Source organism: Brassica napus, chromosome A7 (genome assembly GCF_020379485.1).
Source record: "Brassica napus cultivar Da-Ae chromosome A7, Da-Ae, whole genome shotgun sequence".
In the NCBI taxonomy this organism is placed as follows: Eukaryota; Viridiplantae; Streptophyta; class Magnoliopsida; order Brassicales; family Brassicaceae; genus Brassica; species Brassica napus.
The window spans coordinates 27,817,703-27,843,306 of NC_063440.1; the positions used below are offsets into that span (position 1 = coordinate 27,817,703).

Here is a 25,604-nt window from a genome sequence, read left to right on the forward strand (position 1 = left end):
TGGGGTCCACGCGGTGGCCTGGTCGTTGAATTTTTATAGCCGACACTCTGATTTCAATTATTAGCCGTGTAAAGTTGATAAAAATAACAAGTTGGGAAGGTATATATATTGATGTTGCAACTATCTATCATTTGGCTACTTCTGTCAAAGGCTCCTTCGCTCTGGGTGGACTGGCACTGGAACATTCACCTGAACGGGCAATCTTTTTGGTCAATAAACCCATCAGAAACTGACTCGTGGGCCTGGAGAAAACTGTTAGACTTGCGGCCGTTGGCGATCCAGTTCTGTCGAACTAAGTTAGGAAATGGAAATTCTACCAGCTTCTGGTTCGACCCATGGACGCCACTTGGTCAGTTAATTACATACATCGGTCAGTCTGGTCCAAGAGCACTAAGAGTCCGAATGAACGCTGCTGTCGTTGATGCAACTGCTGGATCGGGTTGGACTCTTCCTCATCCTAGATCGCAGAGGGAAGTGAACTTACATGCCTATCTCTCTACTATAAATCTCCCATTATCTGCTGATGTTGATGACATATATGAATGGATTGCTGGTGACTCCCCCTTATGTGTTTTCAGGTCCTCCACAACATGGGAAGTGCTTAGGCCGAGACAAGCGATAAAACCATGGGTTGACGTGGTCTGGTTCAAAGGCGCCATACCGAAGCTGAGCTTTACCATGTGGATTGCAAATTATGATAGACTACCGACGAGGGCAAGACTGGCAGCGTGGGGAATGGCGATCTCGCCTCTATGCCCTTTTTGCTCCAATTATGAAGAATCACGAGATCATCTGCTTCTTCGATGCGTGTACAGCAAAGAAGTGTGGGGAGGGGTGTTCGCAAGATGCCTTCCACCGTCAAACACGTTTACAGACTGGGCAGAGCTGCTATCTTGGATTAGAGGAGCGCCACCAAAACTCACTCTTCTTAGGAAACTGGCGACTCAATCCACTGTCTATCACTTATGGAAGCAGAGGAATAATCTGATCCATAACCAGACATCAGTCCCTGCTGCAACTGTCTTCCATGCTATTGACAAAGAGATTCGAAACATCATCTCGGCAAGGAGGCACAGAAAGCACTTCGACACACTAATGATTTTGTGGTTGAGATAAGTCAGATCTCTTGTTGTTCAAGCTTGTGTCCCATCTTGTTTTTATTTCTTTTTGCCAAGATGACACAAACATAAGATTCTACTTTGTATTATCTTTCTTTCATATATGATATTTACAGTTTAGCAAAAAACTATCTATCATCGTCAATACCACTTTCTTGTTGTGAACAAGATAAATGATGGTCACATACACACGACGATAGCAACAGAGGATCCGCTTCTGTCTCCTACCCTCAAGGCGAGAAAACATTACTTCCCCTACTCTTCTAACCAAAAGGTCCATAAGTATTTGCATGCATGGCATAAGCCTAAGAAGAGATGGAGTAGCATTCCAAGGAACTAATCCAGCAAGTACACAAATTAAAACAACATGCATGCCACAAGATCTCAAGATTCAATTCGGACACAATTACGGGAGGATGATATTTCATGTCCGGCCCAATAATATCTATCAGAAGTGTTTAGGCATTGGCCAGCGTAAATTCCACACGTAAACCAAAAGTTTAGTATATATTTTAAAAATTAAAATACGGAAAAGCTTAAGATAATATCATTGGATGTTCCATTCAAATATAGTGATTAATTAGTGAATGTTTTTAATTTGATATATTTACAAAATTACACATAATGGAATGAAAATCATGTGTTTATACATTTGATACTGAACACTAATAAAAAAAGGTTGAATAAAAAACAATTATCTAGAGATAAAAGGCGGGAAGTGTTTGAAAGAAGTATAACGACCATCAATAGCTAAAAGTATTCAAAGTCAATGTAATCAGGATCATGGTGACTACTAGGGTGGTTGTTACTCTTCTTCCCCTCGTCACCACCACCAGCCATTATTGTCTCCTTATCCTTACTCGCGAAACACGTGAGATCCACAGGCTCCGGCAATTCACACCTTCGAAAAACGGATGCTGCTTGATCTCTGTGGCGCCTTGCTTATACGCCATCTGTTTCCTCGCTCCTTAACCAACAGTCCTTTGATCAAATCCCTCGCCGCCGAGCTCATGTTCGGAACCTCAGCACCTGCCCGATCACGTTGTGCAGCGTTGCGCGGTTTCCCTGCCCCTTAAACGGCGTTGCGCCGTAGAGCAGCTCGTAGATGAAGATCCTGAACGTCCACCAGTCGACAGCGCTCCCGTGTCCTTGGCCCGGTAATCCTTAAGTCTTATTCGAATATTTTTAAAAGTGGCTTGGATCAGATTCAAATTTTCGGATTGAATTGAGTTTGGATATCAAATTTGGTTATAAAATTCAAGCTAGGTTATAGGGTTATGTGTTTAATTTCTGTTGGAAAGAGAAATTCTCTCTAAAAAAATATCAATTTAACATATAATTTATAAGTCTAGCCCTATTGAGATATATACCATATATTTTCATGTTTGAAAATAATGTGTATTTTAGACTTTTCACATATATTAATAAAATATATTATATTTTAGTTATAAATGTATATTTTGTGTTTATTTATATCTTATAATTCTACACCTATAAGAATTCATTTATAAGAAATGTTTATGAAGTTTATGATTAATCATTATTAGTTGATAGAAAATGATTGCTATGAAATTTATCGGGTTCATCAATTTCTAAATGTTATGTCATGTGAACTATTATGTTACCGGTTTGTTTACTAGAAATTTAATGGCCGGTTGAATTGCTAATTTTTATTATGTATGGTTGATGAATGTTTACAAAGATATATAGTAATATTTTGCAATTTGGTTTAACAAATTAAACTAATCAGTCTGTCTACATGTCATAAGTGGAACGTATATTAATGATTAAAAGCTTTAAAGCAAATAAAATCAAATTTAATTTTGTTGTATGATACATATAATCAATAATAATATTAACTAAATATTTAATTAATATTTAAGTCTAAGTTTTGCATTTAAATTCAGTTAATAAAAATTTATTGTTATGATATTATTAGTTAAATAAGAACATACATCTAATACAAAAATTAAAATTCTCTAAATGAATAGTAATATTAACTAAATCTTTTAATTAATATTTAAGTCTAAGTTTTGCATTTAAATTCAGTTAATAAGAATTTATTGTTATGATATTATTAGTTAAATAAGACCATACATCTTGTAAAAGATATAAAATTCTCTAAATAAAAAAGTCACTTATAATAATAAATCATTAATTCCATTTTAATAGATAAAAATATTTTATTTTAAATTAGAAATAAAAATAAACATTTGTTTCTAACAAAATGTATTTAAAATCTTTGTAAATTGTATTTTCAAAAACGAATCAATTTAATTTGTTATTATTAGTAAAATACAATTAAAATTTATTTATATAATTTTAGTTTTCGTTTATAAATCCAAAAAGTTAATTTTAATTTCTAATGATATTTTATGATAATTAGAATTTAAATTAACTAAATTTCAGAAATGATTTTAAAAAGATTCAAAAAAGATTTTGTAGATTTTTTTTCAAAAATATCCATTTGTATTTCAATCAAAAAGATAAAGATATTATAATTAGAATATGTTAAATTTGTTAAAGTATCTAAAGAATGGTCTAACTGAAAAATCTACACATGAAATAAGTCTTGACTTATGTTTTAATAGTATGAAGATATATATGTTTTGAACCATTAAAATATATAAGTTTTACTCAATTATTTCTGTAAATTTTGCTCAAAATCCATGGTTCCCCAAACTTTAGACATTAAAGGTAAATTGTTTAAAATTTCTGCCTCAATTGTTTAATATATGTACCTACCTCGACGTGCAGACCAATCCTCTAGCTAGATTCTGTTCAACAAGACATGATGGATTTGAAAACTTCTGCCTCAATTTTTTTTTGAAATTACTCTTTTGCGAGAGAATTCATTGATTAATTGATCACCAAGTGTGTTCAAAAAAAAAAAAAAAAATTGATCACCAAGTCACCAACGACCAGTGTGCTTTGTAACCAGAGACTAAATGAGCATTTATAGAAAACAATGAAAGGCCCATTATATCCCTATGTACGGTCGAAAGTGATTTGTAACCATTTCGATAAAGCGTAACATGTTTAGCCCATAGGGTTTTTATATAGAGACTCCTCTTTTACACATGTCCATGCAATGTACTACTAGCTACTTGTTTTTCAGATCACAACTCTATATCGATGGAGTCAACTAAGATGAATTCAGCATAACTAATATATATTCATTCGTTAAATACTTTATAGACTACAAAAATGGCCATTTCTTTATGCAATCATATAAAACTTGTTATGCATACGTAATCACACAGGAAATATTCAATACACACAAATAAATAAATAAATCATATAAGGTGTGAAGCAGACACGTTTAGGCCACGGCAAAAGACAAAACGTGGCACCTTGTATTTCTCTTGCGCTCCATACATTTAGATTATCATTTCATATGATTTTATGTAGGGTTATTTGGCTTCTTATGCGATATTGACAATTATTTACTTGCCCCCGAACCAATATCTACTTTGGATAAATATAATACTAATGGAGTCAGGTAAGGTGATGCAAAGTTTAAATATTAGTTGGAATCTACTAAAGAGAAGTTAAAAGTTTACTAGATTTAATTCTTGTAGTTGTATAGGATCATACTATTAAACTTACAGACTTGTGGTACCCAACTATTTTAAATGATAACTTTATGAATTGGATGTGGGGGCAGCGTAGAACTATTGAATGGATACAATTGTATAAATATGAATGGGTCACTTAACACCTAATAATAACACACAAGATTTAAAAGAAGACTCAGATTTTGCAATAATGGAACCATATCAATGGTAAGAGATCTCAACCTACCATCTTTCATAACATTTTCAAAGAAGATCCAAACAACAACTGTGATTATGATTATAGTATTGTTAACCTAATAATAATGCAAAAAAAAAAAAAAATTTGTATATCAAATGCTGAAATGAATCAGATATAAAGAATTATTTAACTTTTAGAGATTGATTTCCAATTAAAGAAAGACTGTGAAATTAAATTTCGGAATTTCCACAATTATAGAAGAAAAAAAAACTGTTTAGAAAAACAACTAATAAATATATGCTTTGGATAAAAGTACTACTAAAATGGTGAAAACTCATGAATATGAATATATCATATTTTTGAATGGAAAAAGAAAAGTATATTTGTGTTTTTTTCTTATTTGTGGCATTGCTCAGATTGAAGTGATATACATGGAGAAAAAGAGATATGGCCAAATCCATTGTTTTCAAGTATCTAAATTATATTCTTCTCCTTTTTTTTTCAAAACCATATTCTATGCTTTCTATTATTTGCCTGACCATGAGAACTGGTCCTAACTTTTATATTTTTCCATATAATATATATATTCCTCTAGAAAATAGTAGAAATTAATTTTTGGTAGCTAATGCCAAAATAAGATTCCTTCTTTATTATAACCTTTTGAGGAAGCACACTGAAGAGAGTTGTGTAAGAATAGGATCCCATATGGAAAAGTTGGCAACATAAAAGATGTTATAATTTCCCTAGTATTAGCTTAATCCAACGGTCAGCTTGTTCACTCATCTCATGATTCCATGACTTGGGATATTTTCCACCCTCCATCTGTACCTCTTCCAAACCTCTTTTTATTTAAGAAATAAACTTTTCTAATATTTTCCAACTAAAATAAATAAGAAGTGTGCAACAAATAGAAAGAAAAAAGACCAAAAGGGCAAAAAAAACATCTCTGTTCTTCTTGAAAAATTTACCTTCAAAGACACATTTTGAGTTTTCAATTACCTAATAAGACACTTTGAGTTTGGAAGACACTTTCCCAAGTCATTTTGTCTAATTTGCCCTTGAACTCGACATCAAGTGTTTGAGTAAATAATAAATTATAGAAACATTTTTTTTTATTTTGCATCCATAACTTAAAATTCTCAGATCCCCTTTCTCTTAACCTAATTCCAAACACACCTCTCAGATTCATCTATCATCTTTGACAATTATATTTGAACTAGAGCACTGTCGTCCTCTCCATCACTTTCAGAGACAGTCTGTTTTTCCGAGACCGTTGTGTTCATCAGAGGTCGGCGTGTTCTTCCTACACAGTTGTCTTCTTGCTGGATCTTCCCAACACCAAAACCCAATCTCTCTGGCTCTTCTATCTAACATCCAAGACCAAACACGAATCTCGTTGTCTCCTCCATCTGATATCCATTGTTTGTTGTTTCTGAGGTTATTAGGGCGTGGCTACGTATCCGTGGACACACAAGCGCATGTGGGGGGGGGGGGGGGTTGGTTGTGGATGCAATGTTGGGTAAGGACACAGATGTGTGGATACGTGTTGGATACATGAACTGTGGTTGGGTTATATTTTGAGGATTTTGTGGATACTTAGTCGTGGATACGCAATTTCCATGTTTATGTCGTCACTGACCACACCATCATTGTCCACGTCTCTCTGTGTCTCTATATAATGTTACAATTTTTTCAATTTATATCCACAATTATACAACATGTACGCACTCCCCTATCTATGCTTTCTTATCTACACTTCCCCAAATCATAAACCCCAATCCACATAACCCATATCCACACATCCCTTGACCACCTTTGACTTCTCAACGCTTTCCCTGCCCTGTTAGAATCAAAAACGAGAAAACCAAAAACAAACTCAAAAAAACATTTGAAAGATTCACACACTTTCGTAAATAACTTTAAGTTCGTTGAAGAAGAAGAAAAGAAAGCTAGTATTACTTATTTAAAAAAAAAACTCAAATCTTGATGAGTCACTATCAACAATTTAAGTTTTTGTACTGTCATTTTCTCATCCATTGGATATGGTTTATTAGCATCTCATCCAAGGGCTTAAAATAGACTCACTAACCGATAGACCTACTTCCTCAAATAAATAAGTGACTATTTAGTTTTTTTTTCTTTCATTCTAAACCAAACATCATTGCTTGTTTCTCAAACAAAGGACTTTTTCGTCCACAACTGTGGCATCCGTACACAAAAAGTGTGTCAAATACTGAATGTGTCTTTGTAGGTAAACAAAAGACAGAATGTGTCTTTATGTGTAAATCTCTCGTTCTTCTTTCTTCTTGAATAGCCATTACTATTCTTCTTCTCTCTTTATATATCTCATCAACTCTCTGTTTTTTCTCTGCTCCGTATATGTACTTTGTTTTCAGGTAAAAGAGATTATCCTTTGCTGCTGTCTTCTTCGTGATGTATAATATATTATATATATCTATGTGCGTGTTTATGTGTTTATTAGTGCTCTGTTTCTTGCTGTTATACTCAACACTCTTATCTACAAAAAGAAGAATAATATATATAGATATGATTTTGTTCACGCTTAGTTGTTAGTTTTTATCGGTACGACTAAATATTCAGACATCAGTTCACGTTTCAAACCTGTCTCCTCACTACGATATTATTAATAATTGGTCTCTTAGAGAACGTTTGCTGCCTATATGTTTCAGCCATTGACGACATGGTGAAGAACCTTAAAGTGGATCCTCTTGCTAAGGCGGTCTCTGCCTCCACCACATCCATGGTGAGATCAAATTCTCTTCTCTGTTTATTAAGATGATTACGTTTTTCTTTTGGAATGTTTTTAACATCATGTGCTTGTTATTTTGGCTTATATGGTTTAGAAGAGCCGCCAGTCAGAGCCATATTATGGTACCCTTGAGACATATCAAGGCCTCCCTTGTCCTTATGGTGGCTACTATGGATTCTACTATCCAAGTCTTGATGGTTCAGTTGGAGAAGCAAAGGATAATGGATATTATAGTTATGGAACAGAAGCTCAATACCCAGTAATCAATTTTTTTTTTTTTTGTAATCAAAACTTCTTTGTATATAAATATTTAGAAACTCGAATAGCTTTTTTTATCTGACCATTTTTCTTGATCTTGATTTGAAGGTTATGCAAGGTGAAAATGGATCTTTGGTCTACATGATGCCAGGGTTTCAATCTTATGATGTTAGTTCCACTTATATGCCTATAAGCCCGGCTTGTGTGTCAAGTCAGGCCCTTCACTCACCAATGTATGCAGCTCAAGGGTATTATCAAAACCAATATGGTTATGGAGATGTTTCATCGCCAACCTATTTATGGGAAGACAAGTATGCATACGGTGTTGCTTCAAGTAACCAACCTTTGAAACAGAAGATATCTTCTTCCTCAAGTTATAACCATAGCAACTATTACTCAAAGAGCAAGACATCTTTCACAAGTCAAGGCATGGGAGCTCGGCCTAAGAAGTCTGGAGCTTTAAATAGAGATGAAACAGAGAAGGCTAAAGCGAGGAACAAAGATAATGTTAATAGTACTGAAGGAGAATGTGAGTCATGTGTAGGTTCTGTGATCAAAAGAGATCAATACAACCTCCCTAGCTTTGAGACCAAGTATGAAGAAGCAATGTTCTTTGTGATAAAATCTTATAGCGAAGACGACATTCACAAGAGCATCAAGTACAGTGTTTGGTCTAGTACTCTCAATGGGAACAAGAAGCTAGACAGTGCGTATCAAGAATCTCTAAAGAAGGTTTCAGAGAAAGGTGGAACGTGCCCTGTCTTCCTTTTCTTCTCGGTAAATGAAGTATATAATTTTTCATTTGGTGCTGACATCTCTTGGTTGGTCTCTGACATCTCGGTAAATTTTATTGAACTGCAGGTGAATGCAAGTGGCCAGTTTTGCGGTGTAGCTGAGATGACTGGGAGAGTAGATTATGAGAAGAGCATGGACTTTTGGCAGCAAGATAAGTGGACTGGCTATTTTCCGGTCAAGTGGCACATAATCAAAGATGTTCCAAATCCGCAATTAAGGCATGTAATACTGGAGAACAATGAGAACAAGCCTGTAACGAATAGCCGAGACACACAAGAGGTAACAAACAGTCTTTTTAGTGAATGATCAATTGTCACAAGAAACAACTAATTAATTCTCATGCTGTTTAAACATATACATAGGTGAGGTTGCCACAAGGGAGTGAAGTGTTAAACATATTCAAGAACTATGCAGCAAAGACATCTATATTAGATGATTTCGACTTTTATGAAAATAGAGAGAAGGTTATGGTTCAGAAGAAGCTAAGGTTCCCTCCAGCTCAGATAAAGGTCCTCTTTAGATCTTGTAGTCATCTTCATCTTGTTTCTATGTACTGTTAATTCTAACTAGCCTCTTTGTCCCTTTACGGTTTTGATCACAGAAGAAAGAAGAAGAAGAAGAAGAATTGGTTGCTGATCTCCAAACAATGGAGATATCAAAGAGCGAGAAACTTACATGACAGGAACTGTGACGTAACTAAGAGAAGCTGCTGTGTGTTTTGGATTTTTTCCTTTTAAGTCGCCATAAAACGGTTCCATTGGTTCGGATTGCTTTGATTTTTATAACAAGTGATTAGTTTCTTCTTATGCTATGATGGTGTGTAAGGTTTTATAATTTTGTAATCATTGGCGAATAAAATTTGGTTTAATAGTGAAATCTCAAAAATCGTAGGATAAGGCTTAGACATATAAAGTTTAGAAAAGGCTTAAGACATGAAAATGAGTTCTCTACTATCTCTTCAAGGAGCCTGCATGGCTAACTCCGAACAAACCTAAAACAGATCACGGCTGGCTCGGGGGTGGTCCACGTCCACCGCGTGTGGTTCGGCCACCACGAGAATTCACTCGACCGCCTCCCCGAGTGTTTACAATGCGACCACGACCTCTAGGAGCGGGTGGTGAAGGAGCTCGGTTGGCTGGTGAGGGAGTTCGGGTTCCTCCTAAAGCGGCTACTCCGGCTTGTCTTATAGCTGCTTTCTCCTTTGCTTTATCAGCTATATTAATAGTCCTACTTGGCGACGCTGCTCTTTTCGTTTCTTCACTAGTTTCTGGAGTTTCGCTCGCACCTGCAGGTGCTGGAGTGGTAGCTGCAGAGACAGTTGTAGCTACTGTGGTCTCTGCTACTTGAGATCGGTTTCTTTTCGTATCTTCAGTTTCTGGAGTAGAGGAAGTGGGTGGAGTGGCAGATGCAGAGGCGGTCTCTGGCTTGAGATCGGTTTCTGCTACTTGTTGATTATTACCATTGTCGGGTTTATCAGAGGCTTCTTCAACAGCTACATCACCTCCTTCGTCGTTCTTAACATCTTCTTGTGGTGGTTCAATGGTTGTTTCAGCTTCCTCCATTGTTGTCTCCATCCTAATAGGTGACTGCATGGGTGTAGTAGCTACATCCGTAGGCTCTTCGAGATCTTCCAGTGTATCTAGATCGAGCTCGCCTTCTTCTTTATCAAATTCCGCATCTGCCAGATCTTGATTCTCTTGTTCGGTCTGATCCTTGAACTCTTCTTCGGTAGGGATGGTTTCTGTCTTGGTTGGGTTTTCTTCCACTGGTTCATCAGCTTTATCCTGCCCTTCTTCAGCTTCATTTTCTTGTTGTGCTTCCACAGTTTCCTCATCTGCAGCCTCTGCTTCTGTTTCTTCATTGTCATCCTCGGCGGCTGTAGCATCCATGGTTTCATCCATGTCTGGCTCTTTGGAGAGGTTTTCACCTTCGGCAGTATCAGGTTCCGTCTCAGATCCTTTTGCCTTCTTAAATGCAGGTGGTACAATCTCGGTACTAGCTTCCCCTTGAGTCGCTTGCGGTGGCTCAGAAGCCAACGAATCGGCCTGGCGTTTACGGACATGTGTCTGAACAGGCGGCACAACGGTGGTTCCTTGACTCTCAGTGACATTGGAGGAAGGCTGTTTTCCTTCACCACCAGCTCCTTCAGCTTCTGGCATCTCAGTATCAACTTGCGGAGGTTCCTCTGGTTTGCCAAGCTGGGGACGAATAATCCTCCCTCTGCGGAGTTCAGCGTTTGGTTTCTGCAAAGTCAATCTCTTCACTTTGAGTTGCTGCTGCGTAGTCGCCACCGGTGCTTTTGACGAAGAAGCTCTGGCAGTGGCTGAAGGCTCAACTGTAGCAGGGGAAGCTTCAGTAACCATATCGGTAGATTTGGTGCTGCCTTGAGAATTGAGGACAAAAGTACGAGCCACGCGCTCAAAAGAGTCAACAGCTGATACATAGGCAGCGGCTTGGTCATTCAATACGCTTCCAGAGAGAACCTGGACAGCTGAAGTACCCTATTTAAAAGAAACAAAAGAAAGCTTAGAACATAGGTGATGAGTGAACATGATATTAATATATTTACAAATATACACACCCAAGAAAAATATAAAAAACACTTGTTACCTCTGGAAGATTTCCATCCGCTTGCTTCAATTTGTCCAATTCTTCAGAGAGATTAGCCAATGCCGTCTGATACCTCTCGAGCTTAACAAGCTCTTCATCCACTTTTGTTTTCTCCTGAGAAAAAGATAGGGAACATATGAGCTATAATGTATTGGATGACGATTTTCAAATTGGGTACTTTTGAAGAACTATGTTTCTAAAATTGCCACAAGACGTGAGTAACAAGAGATGCACAAGTGAGGCTCGAGAGAATCGAACCTTTTTAATGTTGGCCAAGGAGTCTTCAAGTACCTTCTCAACAGACTTGCGTTCTGTTTTCTCTTTTGTTAATTCGTCATCCTTCTTCTTCAGGTCATCTTTCAGTGAATGAAGATATTTATCCAATATCTGCAGCAAAAGTTCATGTGTTTTTTAAAAGTACAGAACACATGAAATCAGGGAGCTACAAACTAAATACGATTTGTCTAATAATACCTGAATTTTTTGTTCTTTTTCATCTCTCTCCTTAACGGCCTGCTCCACCGTAGCATCAGTTGTTGTTCTCTTTCCAGCTTTTGGCACCAATAGATAACATGAGTAAATACTAATATAAACTTACCAAAAAGATATTATGACTTAAAAATAATGATAGTTACCCTCTTTGGCTTCTTCTAACTGTTTAGAGAGTGACTGATTATCACTGTTCAAATCGTCCCTTTCTTTTTCGAGCTTTTTCTTCATGAAGGTATAAGATCTCTTGACCCTTGTGATCTCTGCTTTCAGCTTCTCAGAGTCTGACTCCATAGTCGCCTGATAAAAAAGTACAGAGACAGGATTAGCAGATTTACAGGTGGGGTAGTTCTCATTCTACATGTAACAGCTAAGTTTCCATCAAGAGAGATCGTTCTCATTCTACCTGTGCTTGCTGAGAAGAGTCTAACGTTTTCTCTTTCTCACTCAGTTCGGCTTTGCATCTTGTTAGATCCTTCTCCCTCTCACTCAAATCGTTTTTACAGTTTGTTAGATCCTTCTCTAGTTGCGATATCTTATTCTGCTTCTCTAACAGAAGCTTCTTGAAACCTTCAATATGATTATCTTTCGCTTTCAGTTTCTCCTAGTCATATCAACACAGTTTATCGCATCAGCATCATTCATACACTATAAGATACGTTCACCCAAAAATCTCGCCAGTTAAAAAGACAGTTATCCTACACTAGAATACGATCAAAATGCCATTGTGTAATCAGCGTCAATGGTAAGAAATAAAAGGAGACAAAGAGTCCTCCTAGACAGTTTCATTGACCAGGAAATACGAGATTAATAACTATTTAGAATCTAGATATACAGTCCCTTACCAACGACCTTCAGCAGACAATGGTACCATTTCATGAATTGACATTTTAACTTGTTGCACAGTAACATAGCTAGGGAACTTATACACACCTATGAAAAAAACATGACTACTGCAGAAATTTCAACAATGTCACATTAACTTTAGAGGAATACCTCGAGTTGCCGCACTTCAACTTTGAGGCGATTGTAGTCAGCAACATCAATGTTTTTATAAGTCTCTCTCAACTGCGAAAAAAGAAAACAGTTGTAAGTACGCGTAAATAAATATATAGCTTTAGTATCAAATAGCTTACCTCATCCACCCTCTTTTTTTCAAGATCAGACTCCTTCCTTAGCCTTTCCATCTCGCTTATACACAAGTCTAACTCGGTTTGCTTTTGCTTCAACAGATTTTCCGAGTTTTCGGAATCCGTCTTAGCCTTTTGAGCTACCTCCCGCAATCTCTGAAAATTGAAACAAGTTTTATCAGCTCTTACTAAGACAGTCAGCAGGATCAGGTGGTGCAAGGGAGTTTAGTCACTCGAGCCATATAAAGCAGAAGAAATTTTCCTGAAAGTTCCACTACGAACCTGGCACTCCTCAAAGTTGTGTTTGTTTTCTTCCCTGAGTTGCATGTTGCTTTCACGGAGCAAATTCACCTCACTAACCTGCAAGGAGAACTTTGAAGTCAGCTAAAGTTAATAGTTTCACTCCAACCTTGGCTAGGGAATCAAAAAGACGAGCTCCAAGCAGAAAGTACTGAATTGAGGAACTGAAGAAGCAAGATTATTAGTACGTATCATTCAACTTTACCTGGAGCTGGAGAGATTTGATTTCATCCTCAGTCAATAATGAGGCCCTTGTACTGGCACGCTCAGCATTAAGTGAACCCCGGGCAGATTCTGCCATCTTCAAGGCACTCTCAAGCTAGACAATAACAATGTTGCAAGAAAAATAGTAACGCAGTCAAAACCCTAATAAATATATAGGATTTTTTTTTTCTTTACATGTGTGCGTGTATTGAGAAGGGTGTTGCCTTAAAAGAGATGTTATAGCAAAATTAGAATAATGATAAAATACAACAACTTACTTGCGATTGCAACCGTAACTTTTCCTGTCTCATAAGTGATATTTCTGTTTCAGCCTGTCAAAAAAAGATGCAGAAAACTTAGATAACGACACAGTACGCAGACGAGGCAAAAGAAAAGAAAGCAATCCTAAATATGGAACTTCTCTTACTATTTCCTTTGTTCTGCGCAAATAATTGACTACACTTTGCAAACCAGAATCTCCAAGTTGATCCGAGTCAGTGTTTCCAGATGATAGGTTTCCAGAACGGCTATCTTTCTCAGCCGAGCGAAGATGCATAGCCTCAAGTCGGCTATGGAGTAATTTGTTCTGATGGAGAGAGCGATTAAGATGAGTGGAAAATTCGTAACAAGAACATCAACTGAAACTCTACATAATCCTCATCATATATGATAGGAATAGAACACACTAAATAACATCAAACAGATAATGGACGAGAGGTGCCAACTTCGATATGTCATATGCATTGAAGAATAAGATAGCCAAAAAGTAAAGATCAGAGAGCAGTGGCCACCTGTTCATTAAGTTCATGATACATCTTCTCCGCTTGATTCTTTTGCTGCTCTAGCATACATTTCTCTTCACTCCACTTGGAGTTAAGCTCGGACTGAAAAAGACCATACAAGATAATTAAATCGTTTCTGGAATCAGCACTTTAGTTTATGTTTCCCGACAGTAACTGTGGAAGATTTAAAAATAACATTGAAGTTTTAAAAGAGTAGAAGTTACAATTTCCGCTCCCCTTGAATCAGCCAATTTACGTAGTTCAGATGCCTCCTCTTGAAGGGAAGCCAAAGCCTGCGATGTTTTCGTCAGCTCTTGAATAGTTTCAGACTGCAGAATAACCTGCGTTCCAGAAAGTAGAGAAACAAGATATGTCACTAAAATGTCTGGAATAAAGGAGAACAAAATCAAAATATGAAGTAACCTAACAAGCATTTTATGAAAATATCTGAAGTGCTATAAGACAGAGGTGTTATAAATAGAGTTTTCAGAAACCACTGTTTTATAAAATGGAGCAACAAGATGGGTATGAAGTATTTCAGTTTCAAGAATTATCCAATAAAAACCAATGTTATAGCCAACGACGCGAATATGCATGATGGCGAATATATTTCTTAAAATAGAGAGCCTCACAAACCTGTCTTTCATAATTCCTCTGAGCAACACGCCATTTCTCATGTTCCTTCTCCAAGTCATCCTTCATAGTGGACATTTGGATATTCATTGCTTCGATTTGGGAACTGCATTCAATTCTATGATGTCAGTTTAAAGACGAACATGTGTATGCGGGTGGGTCAAAAGATAACATGTACCTTTTAACTAAGCTTTCTTCTCTCAGACTCGCAATTTCAGCTGATGCTGATACAAGAGCATCTTCTTTTCCTGCAGCAGCATTGGTTATCTGCTCAGATTTTTGTAGACAGTCGTTTTCAAGTTCTGACACCCTTTCCCTAAGAGAAACAAGCTCTGCTTCCAACGATTCCTGTCTCTTTTCAGCCTATAAATAGCCATCAGGTAAAAAATCAAATCAAATAACAGATCTACTTTTATTATAAAGGAAATAGTTGCACAGCTAGATAAGATCATTGTTTACGGACAATCACCAATACCTCAAGTCTGAAGTTCTCATGGGCAGATTCCATTTGCTTTAAAGCAATTTCGTTCACCTGGGCTATACTCTTGTACTGTAAGATAATCCACAACGTCAGTCGCTAGTGGTGAGGAATATCAAACTAACAAAGTAAATTCAGTAATTACCTGAAGCATGTGGCTTTTGCTAGACTCTACATCTCCCCTCAACTTTTCCATTTCTTCCTTTGCAGTACGCAGTTCTACGGACATCTAGTGTAAATAACATCCACATCGAAAAGAGATTAACAGACAGCATTACAACCACAAAAGATTCGATTGCTATATAGCCACAAGTTAAAGGTAAACTCAAAATAATTGCTTAAGCGAAAGTCTCAAATCTGCTTATTCAACTAGCTGGATAGTACATAATGCAAATCCTAACTTCTATCGGAGACGCATGTTCAGCTTCAAGAAAGTTTTCACCTTATCGTACAAAAATCAACATCTTTTACAATAACTTTGAAGTTTTAACGAAAGGATTGCAACCAAGAAATATGAACAATACTATAATTACGTAATTTAAAAACTCATAAAAAATATTGCTGAAGGACTTCACTGACCTCGTTATCAGAAAGAGAGACGACTCCACCACTGTCCATATCAAGGCCCTAGAAGTGCGAAAACAGAATTCATTACAAAAGCATATTACTAATTGCAAATTACATTCAGGAGTTGGCGTTTGAAGTAACCCCACAACTCAATTATCAAGAAAATTATAACGTTTACCTTAGGATCTGAAGACCTTATCTTCTTCTCCAAATCAGAAAGTCTAGCCTAATTTTACACATTTAAAAAAATAATCAACGACAATAACCAGCCAAAATAGAGCACGCCAATATAAGTATGGAGTGCTGACAGATGCAAAATCTAGTGGATTGACAATGTGTAATCTTGTGGTTATTACACATACCCAGAACTAGTAAAACCAGTTCGCACAAACCAAATCACATGCAAAGACTCGCTTCAGAATAGCTACCAGAAGAAAGGCAATCAGGAAAGGTCCATGTAGAAAAGCTGGAGTATGCAATCTAGGAACTGGCCATAATAAGGAACGTAAAATAGACTTAAAAGAGTACCTCAGCCACAGAAGCCCTTGATTCTGCTGCCGAGACAGCCTTCAAGGCATTAGCCAATTCTTTTCCCATTTCTTCGACCTGCATAACAGCATTGTTCAAAGTTTGATTGCGGTCCGAAGTGCTATTTCGCGAATTGCTCCTTTCTTCTTGCAATTCTTTTTTAGCTTCAGCCCATTCTTTCTGAGAAAACACCATCCAAAAAATCAGTAAATTTTCTACATAAGCAATGCGCCAACACAAGAATCATTAAATATGCTACAGACCTCAAGTTGCTTGATATGCTCCTCTTGTTTCCTTCTCTCAGCAGCTCTTGCTTCCTGAGATTTTTGGTAAAGATATCAAACTTTAATCAGTATTCCTCCTCGAAACAAATTAGTAAACTAAAACCAAAAGTGGTTTTGTTACCTCACGAACTTCCTCTGTACTCTGTATAGTATCCAAGGTAGCCTGCAGAAAATTAGGTTAGTCAAAAGAAAATGAACATGCACAACTTAAGATAGAATTTGCACTACTAATGCTTCCAACCTGAAGACGATAAACTCTCTGAGATAGAGTAGAAACTTCATCAGAAGCTCGTTTTTCAGCATTGGATAACACTTCTTTTTCTTGTTTTAGAACCGAAACCTATAATACAGATTACTATTAGATTTAAAGCACATAAAATCAAAAAAATTGACGTATGTGATTGGTATACTACCTCCATTGATAATTTTCTAGAAATATCTTCCGCTGCATGCAGAGACTCAGAACTCTCACGTAACTTCCTTTGGTGATCGATGATCAGCTGCGAGAACTCTATGTTTCTTGCCAAAACACCGTTCATTTCTTCTCTCTGTTACAAGATATATAAGATGAAGAAAGCACAATCTACACAAGCAGTTAATGATATAAATTTGTGACAAATATTAAAGATCACCTTGCGTTCAGATTCTTTCATGATGCCTTCTAGTTTTTCCCTAACAAAATTTGCCTCCATGGCCAACTTATCCCGTTCAGACCTTATCGCTATTATCTCACTCCTAGCCTTCGCTAAATCTTCTTCCAGACTTCGGATGCGTTCGAAAGTTTTTTCTTGGGCTCTTTTCGTAGCTTCCTGGAACAAGCAATCCAGTCAACAAATGAGTCTCAAACAACTACATTGATGCGCCGAAAGAGAGAAAAATAAAGAAGAGTAAGGAAACAAAATACCTGTGAATCTTCAAGCAGATGTAAAAAGTTATTCCTTCCTGGCACTACAGCAAACAAAATACATCTCAGTCGAGCCATTTTAAAGCTTATACAACCGAACAATGTATCCCATTTTATGAGCAAAGCAAGAAACAACCTGTGGAGCTTCTTACTTTTCAGGAAACAAATGAGATTTTCAGGAAAGCTAATTATGTTTAAAAGCTAGACTTCAACTGACATTTGATAGTACGGATACGGCGTTGATTTTCACGACTAATAATTGCGATATATGAGGTAAACCATCGTGAGCAAACTTAAATTCCAGGTGCTCCCCAATCTTAAAATTCGGTAGTTATTCAGATCCAGATGCTTCCTAACCTAATTTTTAATTTCAGTGTTGTACCGACTATATCAATATTTCTTGCCTAGCTACTCAACCATTTGTAATAAGATTTTGGTAAGGATTATAGTTCAAAGATCAACTAAAACCTCATTTAATTAAACTTATCTGGATTGAGGGTATGCAGGAACACATAATCACTATATAGAGCTCAAACCTGGAGGCAAATCTGAAGAACGAGAATTAGATGAATAACGTTTCTGTTCCTCTTCATATAGTCGTTTATACATTGCAACCTGAAAAGAACAAAATGTACACGAAAAATCATTGAATTGAAAACCAAGATCATTTAAGCAATTGAGAAGAGAACCACCCTAACTGAAGAGTGGAAAAACTTACAGATGTGTGGAGTGATTCAATCATTTGACCCTGCTCTTCAGCTCTTTTGAGCACGATGGCTACTTTCGAAGAAGCTTCATCAGTCTTTTTCTTCAGCTCTGTCTCAAACATTTCCTGGGATTCCAAAAATACTTTTAAAACGACACTGCATTGAAGGAAAAACTGAGGGGAAAAATCAGTCAGTACCTTCAGCTCCATTTCCCTACTTTCAATCTGCTCTGAGAGACTACGAACAAGGTTTCGGAGCTTAACATTCTGCTCAACTAGTCCATTTATATCTTTAAACTTCAACTGAAAATTCATCCCAACAAATGGACAAGCATTAGCCATCCACAAATTATTTCACAAGTAAATTCTAACACAGCACGACCTCAAGAGAAAGAAAGAAACTTACAAGATGCTCTGAAATAATTTTATCAGCTTCAGATTCCATTTCCATCTCAACATCAGAAAGCTGAGCATCATCTTCTTCATCATCCCTGGCAGCACCACAGCGGAGTTGGACATCACGGCACTCCTTCAGTAGTATCGTTACCTAAATCATGTATACAAACACAAAGTAGCAATTCATAAGGCAACCCGTTAGGCATATATCTGTGAGCTAAAGTTTACCTATTAACATTGCAAATCATCTAAGCCAAGAAATGAAGACAACAATAAACATGCAGAAAAAAAACATAGCATGGTGAACAAAGGAGAATAGATTGTCAAGTAACCTGCTTCTGTAAGTCGGATATATCTTTCTGAGATAGAATATGTTCACGTTCCCGTCTCCTCAAGTCAGCCTATCAATAAAATAAATATATAAGAACGGCACAAATATGCATACTAAACAGCCACTATGATTATATCAAGTACCTTTAGCTCCATGATGTACTTCTCCATATTTGATTGTTCAGATACAGAATCCTGAAGTTTTTGATTGACTAGTGAATAAGCTTCAACCAAACGCTCATGCTCACCTGGAAACAAAAAACATATTGCACCAAATGAGGTTTAAACATTATGTCTCCAGCAAGATAAAACAAAAATTCTGCACAGATGAAAGAAATCTCTGGGAGCACAGAAATGAATCTTACCTCTTTCCTCTTGGATAAACTCAGCTTTCTCTTCTAATTCCGATAAAACCTAAAACACATGATTCAAGGCCAACATTCTAGTTAAATGATTAAATTCAGACACAGCTCTGACGAAAAGGGAAATTGACCCATCAAGCCCACGAGTCTTGCATAATTTTACAGGAAATGAAATGAAAAAGGAACTGAAGTTGGAAAAAGTAGTAGCCAAATAACAAAAAGAGACAAAACAAGAGTTAACATCTAAACAACAAGTAGTTCATACCCGTTGTAGTATCAACTCAGCTTCCTTTCGACCTAATTGCTCATGTCTCATTGCATCAACAGCCTCTTGATACTTCTCATAAATTTTGGCCAACTACAGAAACAAAAAAAATATGATATTTGCGCAACTAATAAAGTTGAAATGCTGATAAAATGGACTAATATAGTAAGACTGAAACTCACACTCCACCCATCACGTAAGAGTGAAGCTGCCAGCGCCGTTCCTGACACACCAGCAGGAACCTTAGAAATTATTGCATGGCTTTCCTCTATCATGTTGCTGGTCCCTGAATCGTCTGCCCCTCTAGGAAAAAAAGAATTTCAAAAGAAACATCTTAAAATGTTATCGTTACATGAAAACTAGTGTCTAGGGCAATCAAAAACCATATTTAAATGTCACTATAACCAACTTACATGGATCAAACACTCTTAAGAAAATCACGTCACTGTAAACCCCAGCAGTAAAGACTTCAAAGAACTATAATTTTCTAGAAACAGCTAGGAATGTAAAAACTTCCTTATGTTTTGGTCAAAAGATCTAAAGGTTGGTAATACTAGAGGATCATAGGCGAGATCTCTATAGAATCCATATTGAAAGTACATCTCTTGAAGCAACCAATATCACTAATCCCTACTTTTACTTGTTTTGGCTCTATTTCATAAGCAAATATAGCAGAAAAGATGGCAGGAACACACAAAAAAAAATCACTTTAAGCCTTTGCGTTTCTGTAAAAAGGTTCATCAAAAATGAACAATATCTTGTTTCCAGAAAGGTGAATTATACCTTGTGAAACTGCTGAAAGGTAAAAGCGTTAGCTCATTTGTTTTCCTAGTTTTCTCAATTTCTGCTTCAAGCTTCTCAAGTTTTTGTTTAAGGTCTTCGTTCTCCTAAAATTGAAGATAACAAAAGTAATTATCTGTCTAGAAAATAAATTAAAATACACAAAAGGTGAGAACTCGTAAATCCACAGGGTATACCAGATATTGAAAAAAAAAAGAACTTCTCAAAAAAACATTGAAATTAAGATTATAGGAAACTACTCCTATTTTTGAAGACAGAACGAACTAATTTATCTTGAAGAACAATCGTTCAAGTTACTATATCGGATTATAAGGTTAACTGAAGCAATACCGGAATAGCATTTTTTCCTACAGGAAACACCCTCAGTACAAGTTGAAAAGGATGTCACCGCTTAACTAGTAACCGGAGCAGGCAACAGATGTTATAAAATAATAGACAAAGTGTCTCAGTACCTTCTCTAGCTGCTGGTTTGTAGACATTTCTTTCTCAAGACTATCTTTGTACCCACTCTCGACTTGGATCAAGCGTGCCTGATTAGTCATAGTTTAAACTCAGATGGCGAGCATACAGACACAAAAGCTACAATCAATTCCCTCTAAATTGTTACAGCAAACTTACCTCTAAGGCCTTAACGACACCCTCAAGTTCACCCGCCTTTCTGGACCACTCCTCCGAACTTTCCTTGTACAGCTCAACAAGCTTGTTCGCCTAGGTCAACAGCCAAATAATCGATTAGATAGAACTAAACGACAACTAGGGATATCTACGTTAAAAACATGAAATGCCTGAAAAAGATCTATAAAGCTAGCTCTCCTTCAAGGTTTGGAAACAAAAGAATTTGAAAACTCACAGTAGAAAGTTCAGCATTGTATTGCTCTTCCATGGTCGCTGCTGCATCTTTGCACGAGCTGAGCTCCTTTGAAGACGAAGAAAACAAGTAAATGTCATAAACCACAAAATGGTAAGGTAACAAGTGATTTATCCCATGCATACCTCTTGTAATGAAGTAATCTTAGTTTCGAGCTCTCTCAGTCTTTCCTTATGCCAATTCAACGAACTAGAGCTCTCATTGTAATTTTTCTCAACCTGATAAGGGATGACAAAGAAACTTACATAAAGGAACAGAACTTTAAGAAAATCAAAGCAGAGCATTAGAAAATAAGCTCTTACATCGACAAGCCTCGCAGACATTTCAGCCTCAAGATCAGAATGCCTCCTGCGGAGTTCAGCATAACTATCAACTTTGGCTGTTAACTCCTCATCAAGCCATTTCGTATGCCTCTCCATGAGCTCTTTCTCCTGAGATAGACGACTGCACATAGCTTGCGAACGCGCCAACTCTGCTCCTGCTTCAGCATATCTAGACTCCTTCTCCGAATTGGCGTCAGTGAGCTTAACCTGATAATAAATTAACCAATCTATTACGGTTCAAACTTTATTAGTAAAAAAAAAAAACAGAGAAGCAGCATCATTACTCACGATTTTATCCAGATAACTCTTTATATTCGAATTCTTCTCGCTAATCTCAGCATCCTTCTGCTCCAGCAACTCCATGAGCTGCCTCTTGGACTTGTGAAGCTCAGACATCTCCATCGTCATCCTCTCTAACTCTCCATCCTTCTCAATCTACATCATCAAAACAAGTAAACTCCGTCAAATCACACGAAAACACTCAAAACCACCACACGAAATCACAAGGACGTTACCGATTGCAAATGAAGCTGGTGCTTCTCCGCCTGAGACTGCGCGAGCTCAGCCAATCTACCAACGAGATCGGACTGAAGCTGCGCGTCCTGAGATTCAAGCGACGCGAAATCGCGAGAGAGCGAGAGGTACTTCTGCTCGAGAAGCGAGCACGTCTGCTCCGCCGTGATGGAAGCGGCGTCGGCCTTGGCGCGGACACTGTCCAGCTCGGCGTAGAGCTTGCGGATGTACTCGTCGGCTCGCTCGGCGACCACCGACGCGGCTTCGCTGGATAGCCGCGCGAGCTCGTCGTCGGGCATAAACAAGGGCATAGTTTCGTGCCCTAGCTTCTAGAAGCAACCGTGGCTATATATAGTATATAACTAACGTTGGAGACGACACTTGCGAACACTCTTTTTTTTTTTCCTTTCTCCCTTGCGATTTTGAGAGAGAAGGCAACGAAATCGATTGAATGATGCAAACCTCGAGAAAACCTCAAGGGTGTTCATACGTCGTGTTTAGTAAACGACGTCGCTTAGTGTGTTTGGGCCTAAAGTCATTATTTGGGCCGAATTGATACTAGGTTTACTTGTTGGGCTTATAGATACCTGTTTGATTTGTATGTCAATTGAACAAACTAGGGAGTCGCATACTATGCCATGCACACGCCTTGTAGTGAAGTAATTTTGAATCCATGCATACCACTACCACATGTAACAAAGTGAACAACTCACAGTTTTACTTTTATCCAGGCAGCTCTTGATTGATAATATAATCATTTCCAATAATTCAGAGTAATACTTATATTTTTTTACTAATGGTTTACAGAGTAATAATTATAATTATATTTGTTTCACGCATATTTTTCCAAATTATTTGTAGTCCTGGTATAGATTTGGTATGTTTTGATTTTAATTGGGTTACCATCTATTGTCAAAATTGAGTTTTGTATTTGTATTGTTTTGTCAAAAGTATTATATTTTTGACTTGGCAATTTTTCAAATTCACTTAAATTCAATGTAAATTTTGAAATCAAATACTAACAAATTAAATCCACTAACCAAAACCCACTAATATGTGAATGAAACTTTTTTTTTATAATAAATCGATTAATCTCGCACATGTTTTGTTCTCTGTTACGAAAAGAACACCCAACTACAGCGCGGCTACCAACATACAACTAGGACTTTTGATGATAAATAAAATATAATCACGCAACATTGATTGGAAAACACTAATGAACATGTCCTATAACAACACCTAATAATGCTAAAACTAATAATTAAAGAATCAAAATCATCATTAGTTTGATAATAGACGTGTCTATAAAATCATGAAAGACGAACCACCTTTGAACATCACACAATAATTATTAAAAACAGAGAAGTTTCAGAATCAATGGTGAAGAAAGCTGTATTGATAGGGATCAATTATCCTGGAACCGAAGGAGAGCTGGTAGGCTGCATCAATGACGTCAAGAGGATGCACAAATCACTCGTCGAACTGTACGGTTTCTCGGAGGAGAACATCGTTGAGCTGATAGATACGGACGAGTCTAAAACCCAACCCACCGGCAAGAACATTCGACAGGCGTTTTGGGATCTTGTTGGATCGGCACAACCAGGTGATGTTCTCTTTGTTCATTACAGTGGACATGGGACTAGGTTGCCTCCGGAGACCGGAGAAGATGATGATACTGGCTACGATGAGTGTATTGTTCCCTCCGACATAAACTACATCACCGGTAATACTATACCTTTTTATTTTGCTTTATCTTATTTATCTTTGTAAGAATTCAAATCCATATTATTTATTTTTCCTTTTTCATGATAATTTAATTATAAAGGCACTCATATAAACTGAACCAAATAAAAGTAAATGTAATAGCAAATCTTTAATTATATTTATATTGTTTTTCTTCGTTATTTAAAAAAATGTATACATAATCTATTATATTATTTATCAAATGTGGTAGACCAACTGGAAAATACCACAGATAAAGTTTATAAAAAGTTGAGTGATATTTAAGTTGAAATTAATATTACATGCTTTTCAAAAAAATATATATATATATTACATGTTGTGGTGTCGAATATAGGAGATTACGAGCTTCAGTTCAAGAACCTGTGCATGTAATTAAATAAACGAAACCAGAAAGGATTTAAAGAAAGTTATGCTAATCAATCCATTTTAGATTTTTATTCTCATACTTAGTAGTCATTTTTCTTTCATGTGTATCTAATTATTTGTTGTGTGTGTGGGTTGGTTATGTTCTCAGATGATGATATCAAAGAAATTGTGAGTCATGTGCCCAAGGGATGTTCCTTTACATTCGTCTCCGACTCTTGTCATAGTGGTGGTCTTATTGATTCAGCAAAGGAGCAAATAGGAGAGAGCTTTAAAAAGAAGTCCAGTAAAATGTTTAAATGCCTTTTTGGACTCTTTTGTTCCAAAGGTACAACAAGTGAGGCTGAATCAAAAGAAGAAACGCCCATCAAGATTGATGATGATGAAAACGATGTCAATGGCAGAAACAGATTTCTACCACTGCAGACTTCAATCAAGATGCTGAAGCAAGCTACAGGAAGAGATGATATCAAAGAGGGGAATATAAGGACGACCCTTTTCGATTTGTTTGGAGAAGATGCATCCCCAAAGGTGAGGAAGTTCATGAAGGTGATATTAAGCAATATGCAAGAGAGTACTGGTGAGGGTTTGATGTTGAGGAGCCTTGCGAAACAAGCAATAATTCTTCTGAAGGATAAGTTAAATGATGAAGAATATTTGAAACCTGCGATGGAGACACAAGTCAAGAGCAAGAAAGAGGTCTATGCAGGGGCGATTAATGGTGGACTTGGGAGCAATGGTATTCTGCTTAGTGGGTGCCAAACTAATCAAGTTTCAGCTGACGTTGGCTCTAAAGACAAGGCCTATGGAGCATTCACCAATTCATTACAGATCATACTTGCTGAAACAAAAGGTAAGATAAGTTACAAAGAGTTGGTTTTAAAGTCGAGGAAGTATCTTGAAAAACAAGGTTATCCTCAACGACCAGGGTTGTATTGCAGCGATAGTTACGTGAATGCTCCATTCATATGTTAAAAGAACTCGTCATGTTTGTAGTGTTCTCTTAAAATACTTGGAGTTAATTTGATGTTGAACAAGTATTTGTTGTGGTTTATGTATTGTTTGTTATAAACTCGAGTTTGATGCAAGTACAAGCAACTCTTAGGACTAGTCTGATTTATGCTGAAAAAGATTAGAACCAGATTAATGGTTGGATTGTCAGGTTAGTTACGTAAGAGGCTAATTCGAAAACTCTAACGACTCTGGTAATTAAAGTTATTAATCTTAGAAGTTACATAGCATTGCTTGATTGTCTAGCCGTCTTAGCTCAGTGGTAGAGCGCGTGACTTTTAATCCCGTGGCCGTGGGTTCGATCCCCACAGACGGCG

At 37.0% G+C, this 25,604-nt stretch overlaps 4 protein-coding genes and 1 non-coding gene across 6 annotated transcripts; 4 read left to right on the plus strand and 1 right to left on the minus strand.

Moving 5' to 3' along the window:
• The first annotated feature begins 111 nt into the window (after window positions 1–111).
• Window positions 112–2,352, plus strand: LOC106442287. The gene has a single exon (XM_013883987.3). The coding sequence runs from the start codon at window positions 112–114 to the stop codon at window positions 1,114–1,116; it is 1,005 nt and encodes a 334-aa protein (XP_013739441.2). The 3' UTR covers window positions 1,117–2,352.
• Window positions 2,353–7,156: 4,804 nt separating this feature from the next.
• On the plus strand, window positions 7,157–9,573 carry LOC106356063 (YTH domain-containing protein ECT2-like). 2 transcript variants are annotated; one of them, XM_022689308.2, is made up of 7 exons: window positions 7,157–7,270; window positions 7,565–7,638; window positions 7,739–7,903; window positions 8,011–8,679; window positions 8,764–8,976; window positions 9,060–9,206; window positions 9,299–9,573. In XM_022689308.2, exons 2-7 carry the CDS (start codon window positions 7,576–7,578, stop codon window positions 9,374–9,376), a joined length of 1,335 nt encoding a protein of 444 aa, XP_022545029.1. In that variant the 5' UTR covers window positions 7,157–7,270; window positions 7,565–7,575; the 3' UTR covers window positions 9,377–9,573. The 2 variants fall into 2 exon arrangements, with proteins under 2 accessions (XP_022545029.1, XP_022545030.1); XM_022689309.2 differs by having other exon boundaries at window positions 7,160–7,270; window positions 7,742–7,903.
• LOC106354776 (nuclear-pore anchor) lies at window positions 9,543–22,638 on the minus strand. Its single transcript, XM_048736422.1, has 44 exons — window positions 22,173–22,638; window positions 21,946–22,092; window positions 21,637–21,864; window positions 21,460–21,552; window positions 21,317–21,382; window positions 21,085–21,174; window positions 20,919–20,996; window positions 20,449–20,552; window positions 19,848–19,968; window positions 19,666–19,758; window positions 19,404–19,452; window positions 19,183–19,286; window positions 19,041–19,109; window positions 18,719–18,859; window positions 18,511–18,615; window positions 18,325–18,438; window positions 18,143–18,221; window positions 17,607–17,650; window positions 17,335–17,511; window positions 17,116–17,250; window positions 16,944–17,042; window positions 16,824–16,865; window positions 16,682–16,735; window positions 16,419–16,598; window positions 16,069–16,116; window positions 15,903–15,950; window positions 15,469–15,552; window positions 15,321–15,395; window positions 15,024–15,208; window positions 14,849–14,951; window positions 14,437–14,553; window positions 14,222–14,314; window positions 13,858–14,016; window positions 13,709–13,762; window positions 13,432–13,545; window positions 13,209–13,286; window positions 12,933–13,082; window positions 12,793–12,864; window positions 12,203–12,400; window positions 11,943–12,096; window positions 11,782–11,858; window positions 11,566–11,694; window positions 11,308–11,421; window positions 9,543–11,198 (listed from the first exon to the last, which is right to left on the minus strand). Exons 1-44 carry the CDS (start codon window positions 22,479–22,481, stop codon window positions 9,699–9,701), a joined length of 6,273 nt encoding a protein of 2,090 aa, XP_048592379.1. The 5' UTR covers window positions 22,482–22,638; the 3' UTR covers window positions 9,543–9,698.
• A 661-nt stretch (window positions 22,639–23,299) lies between these two features.
• On the plus strand, window positions 23,300–25,367 carry LOC125576403 (metacaspase-5-like). Its single transcript, XM_048736423.1, has 2 exons — window positions 23,300–23,893; window positions 24,428–25,367. The coding sequence occupies exons 1-2, from the start codon at window positions 23,548–23,550 to the stop codon at window positions 25,249–25,251; spliced, it is 1,170 nt and encodes a 389-aa protein (XP_048592380.1). The 5' UTR covers window positions 23,300–23,547; the 3' UTR covers window positions 25,252–25,367.
• A 165-nt stretch (window positions 25,368–25,532) lies between these two features.
• On the plus strand, window positions 25,533–25,604 carry TRNAK-UUU. The gene has a single exon. It is a non-coding gene; the product is annotated as a tRNA-Lys (tRNA).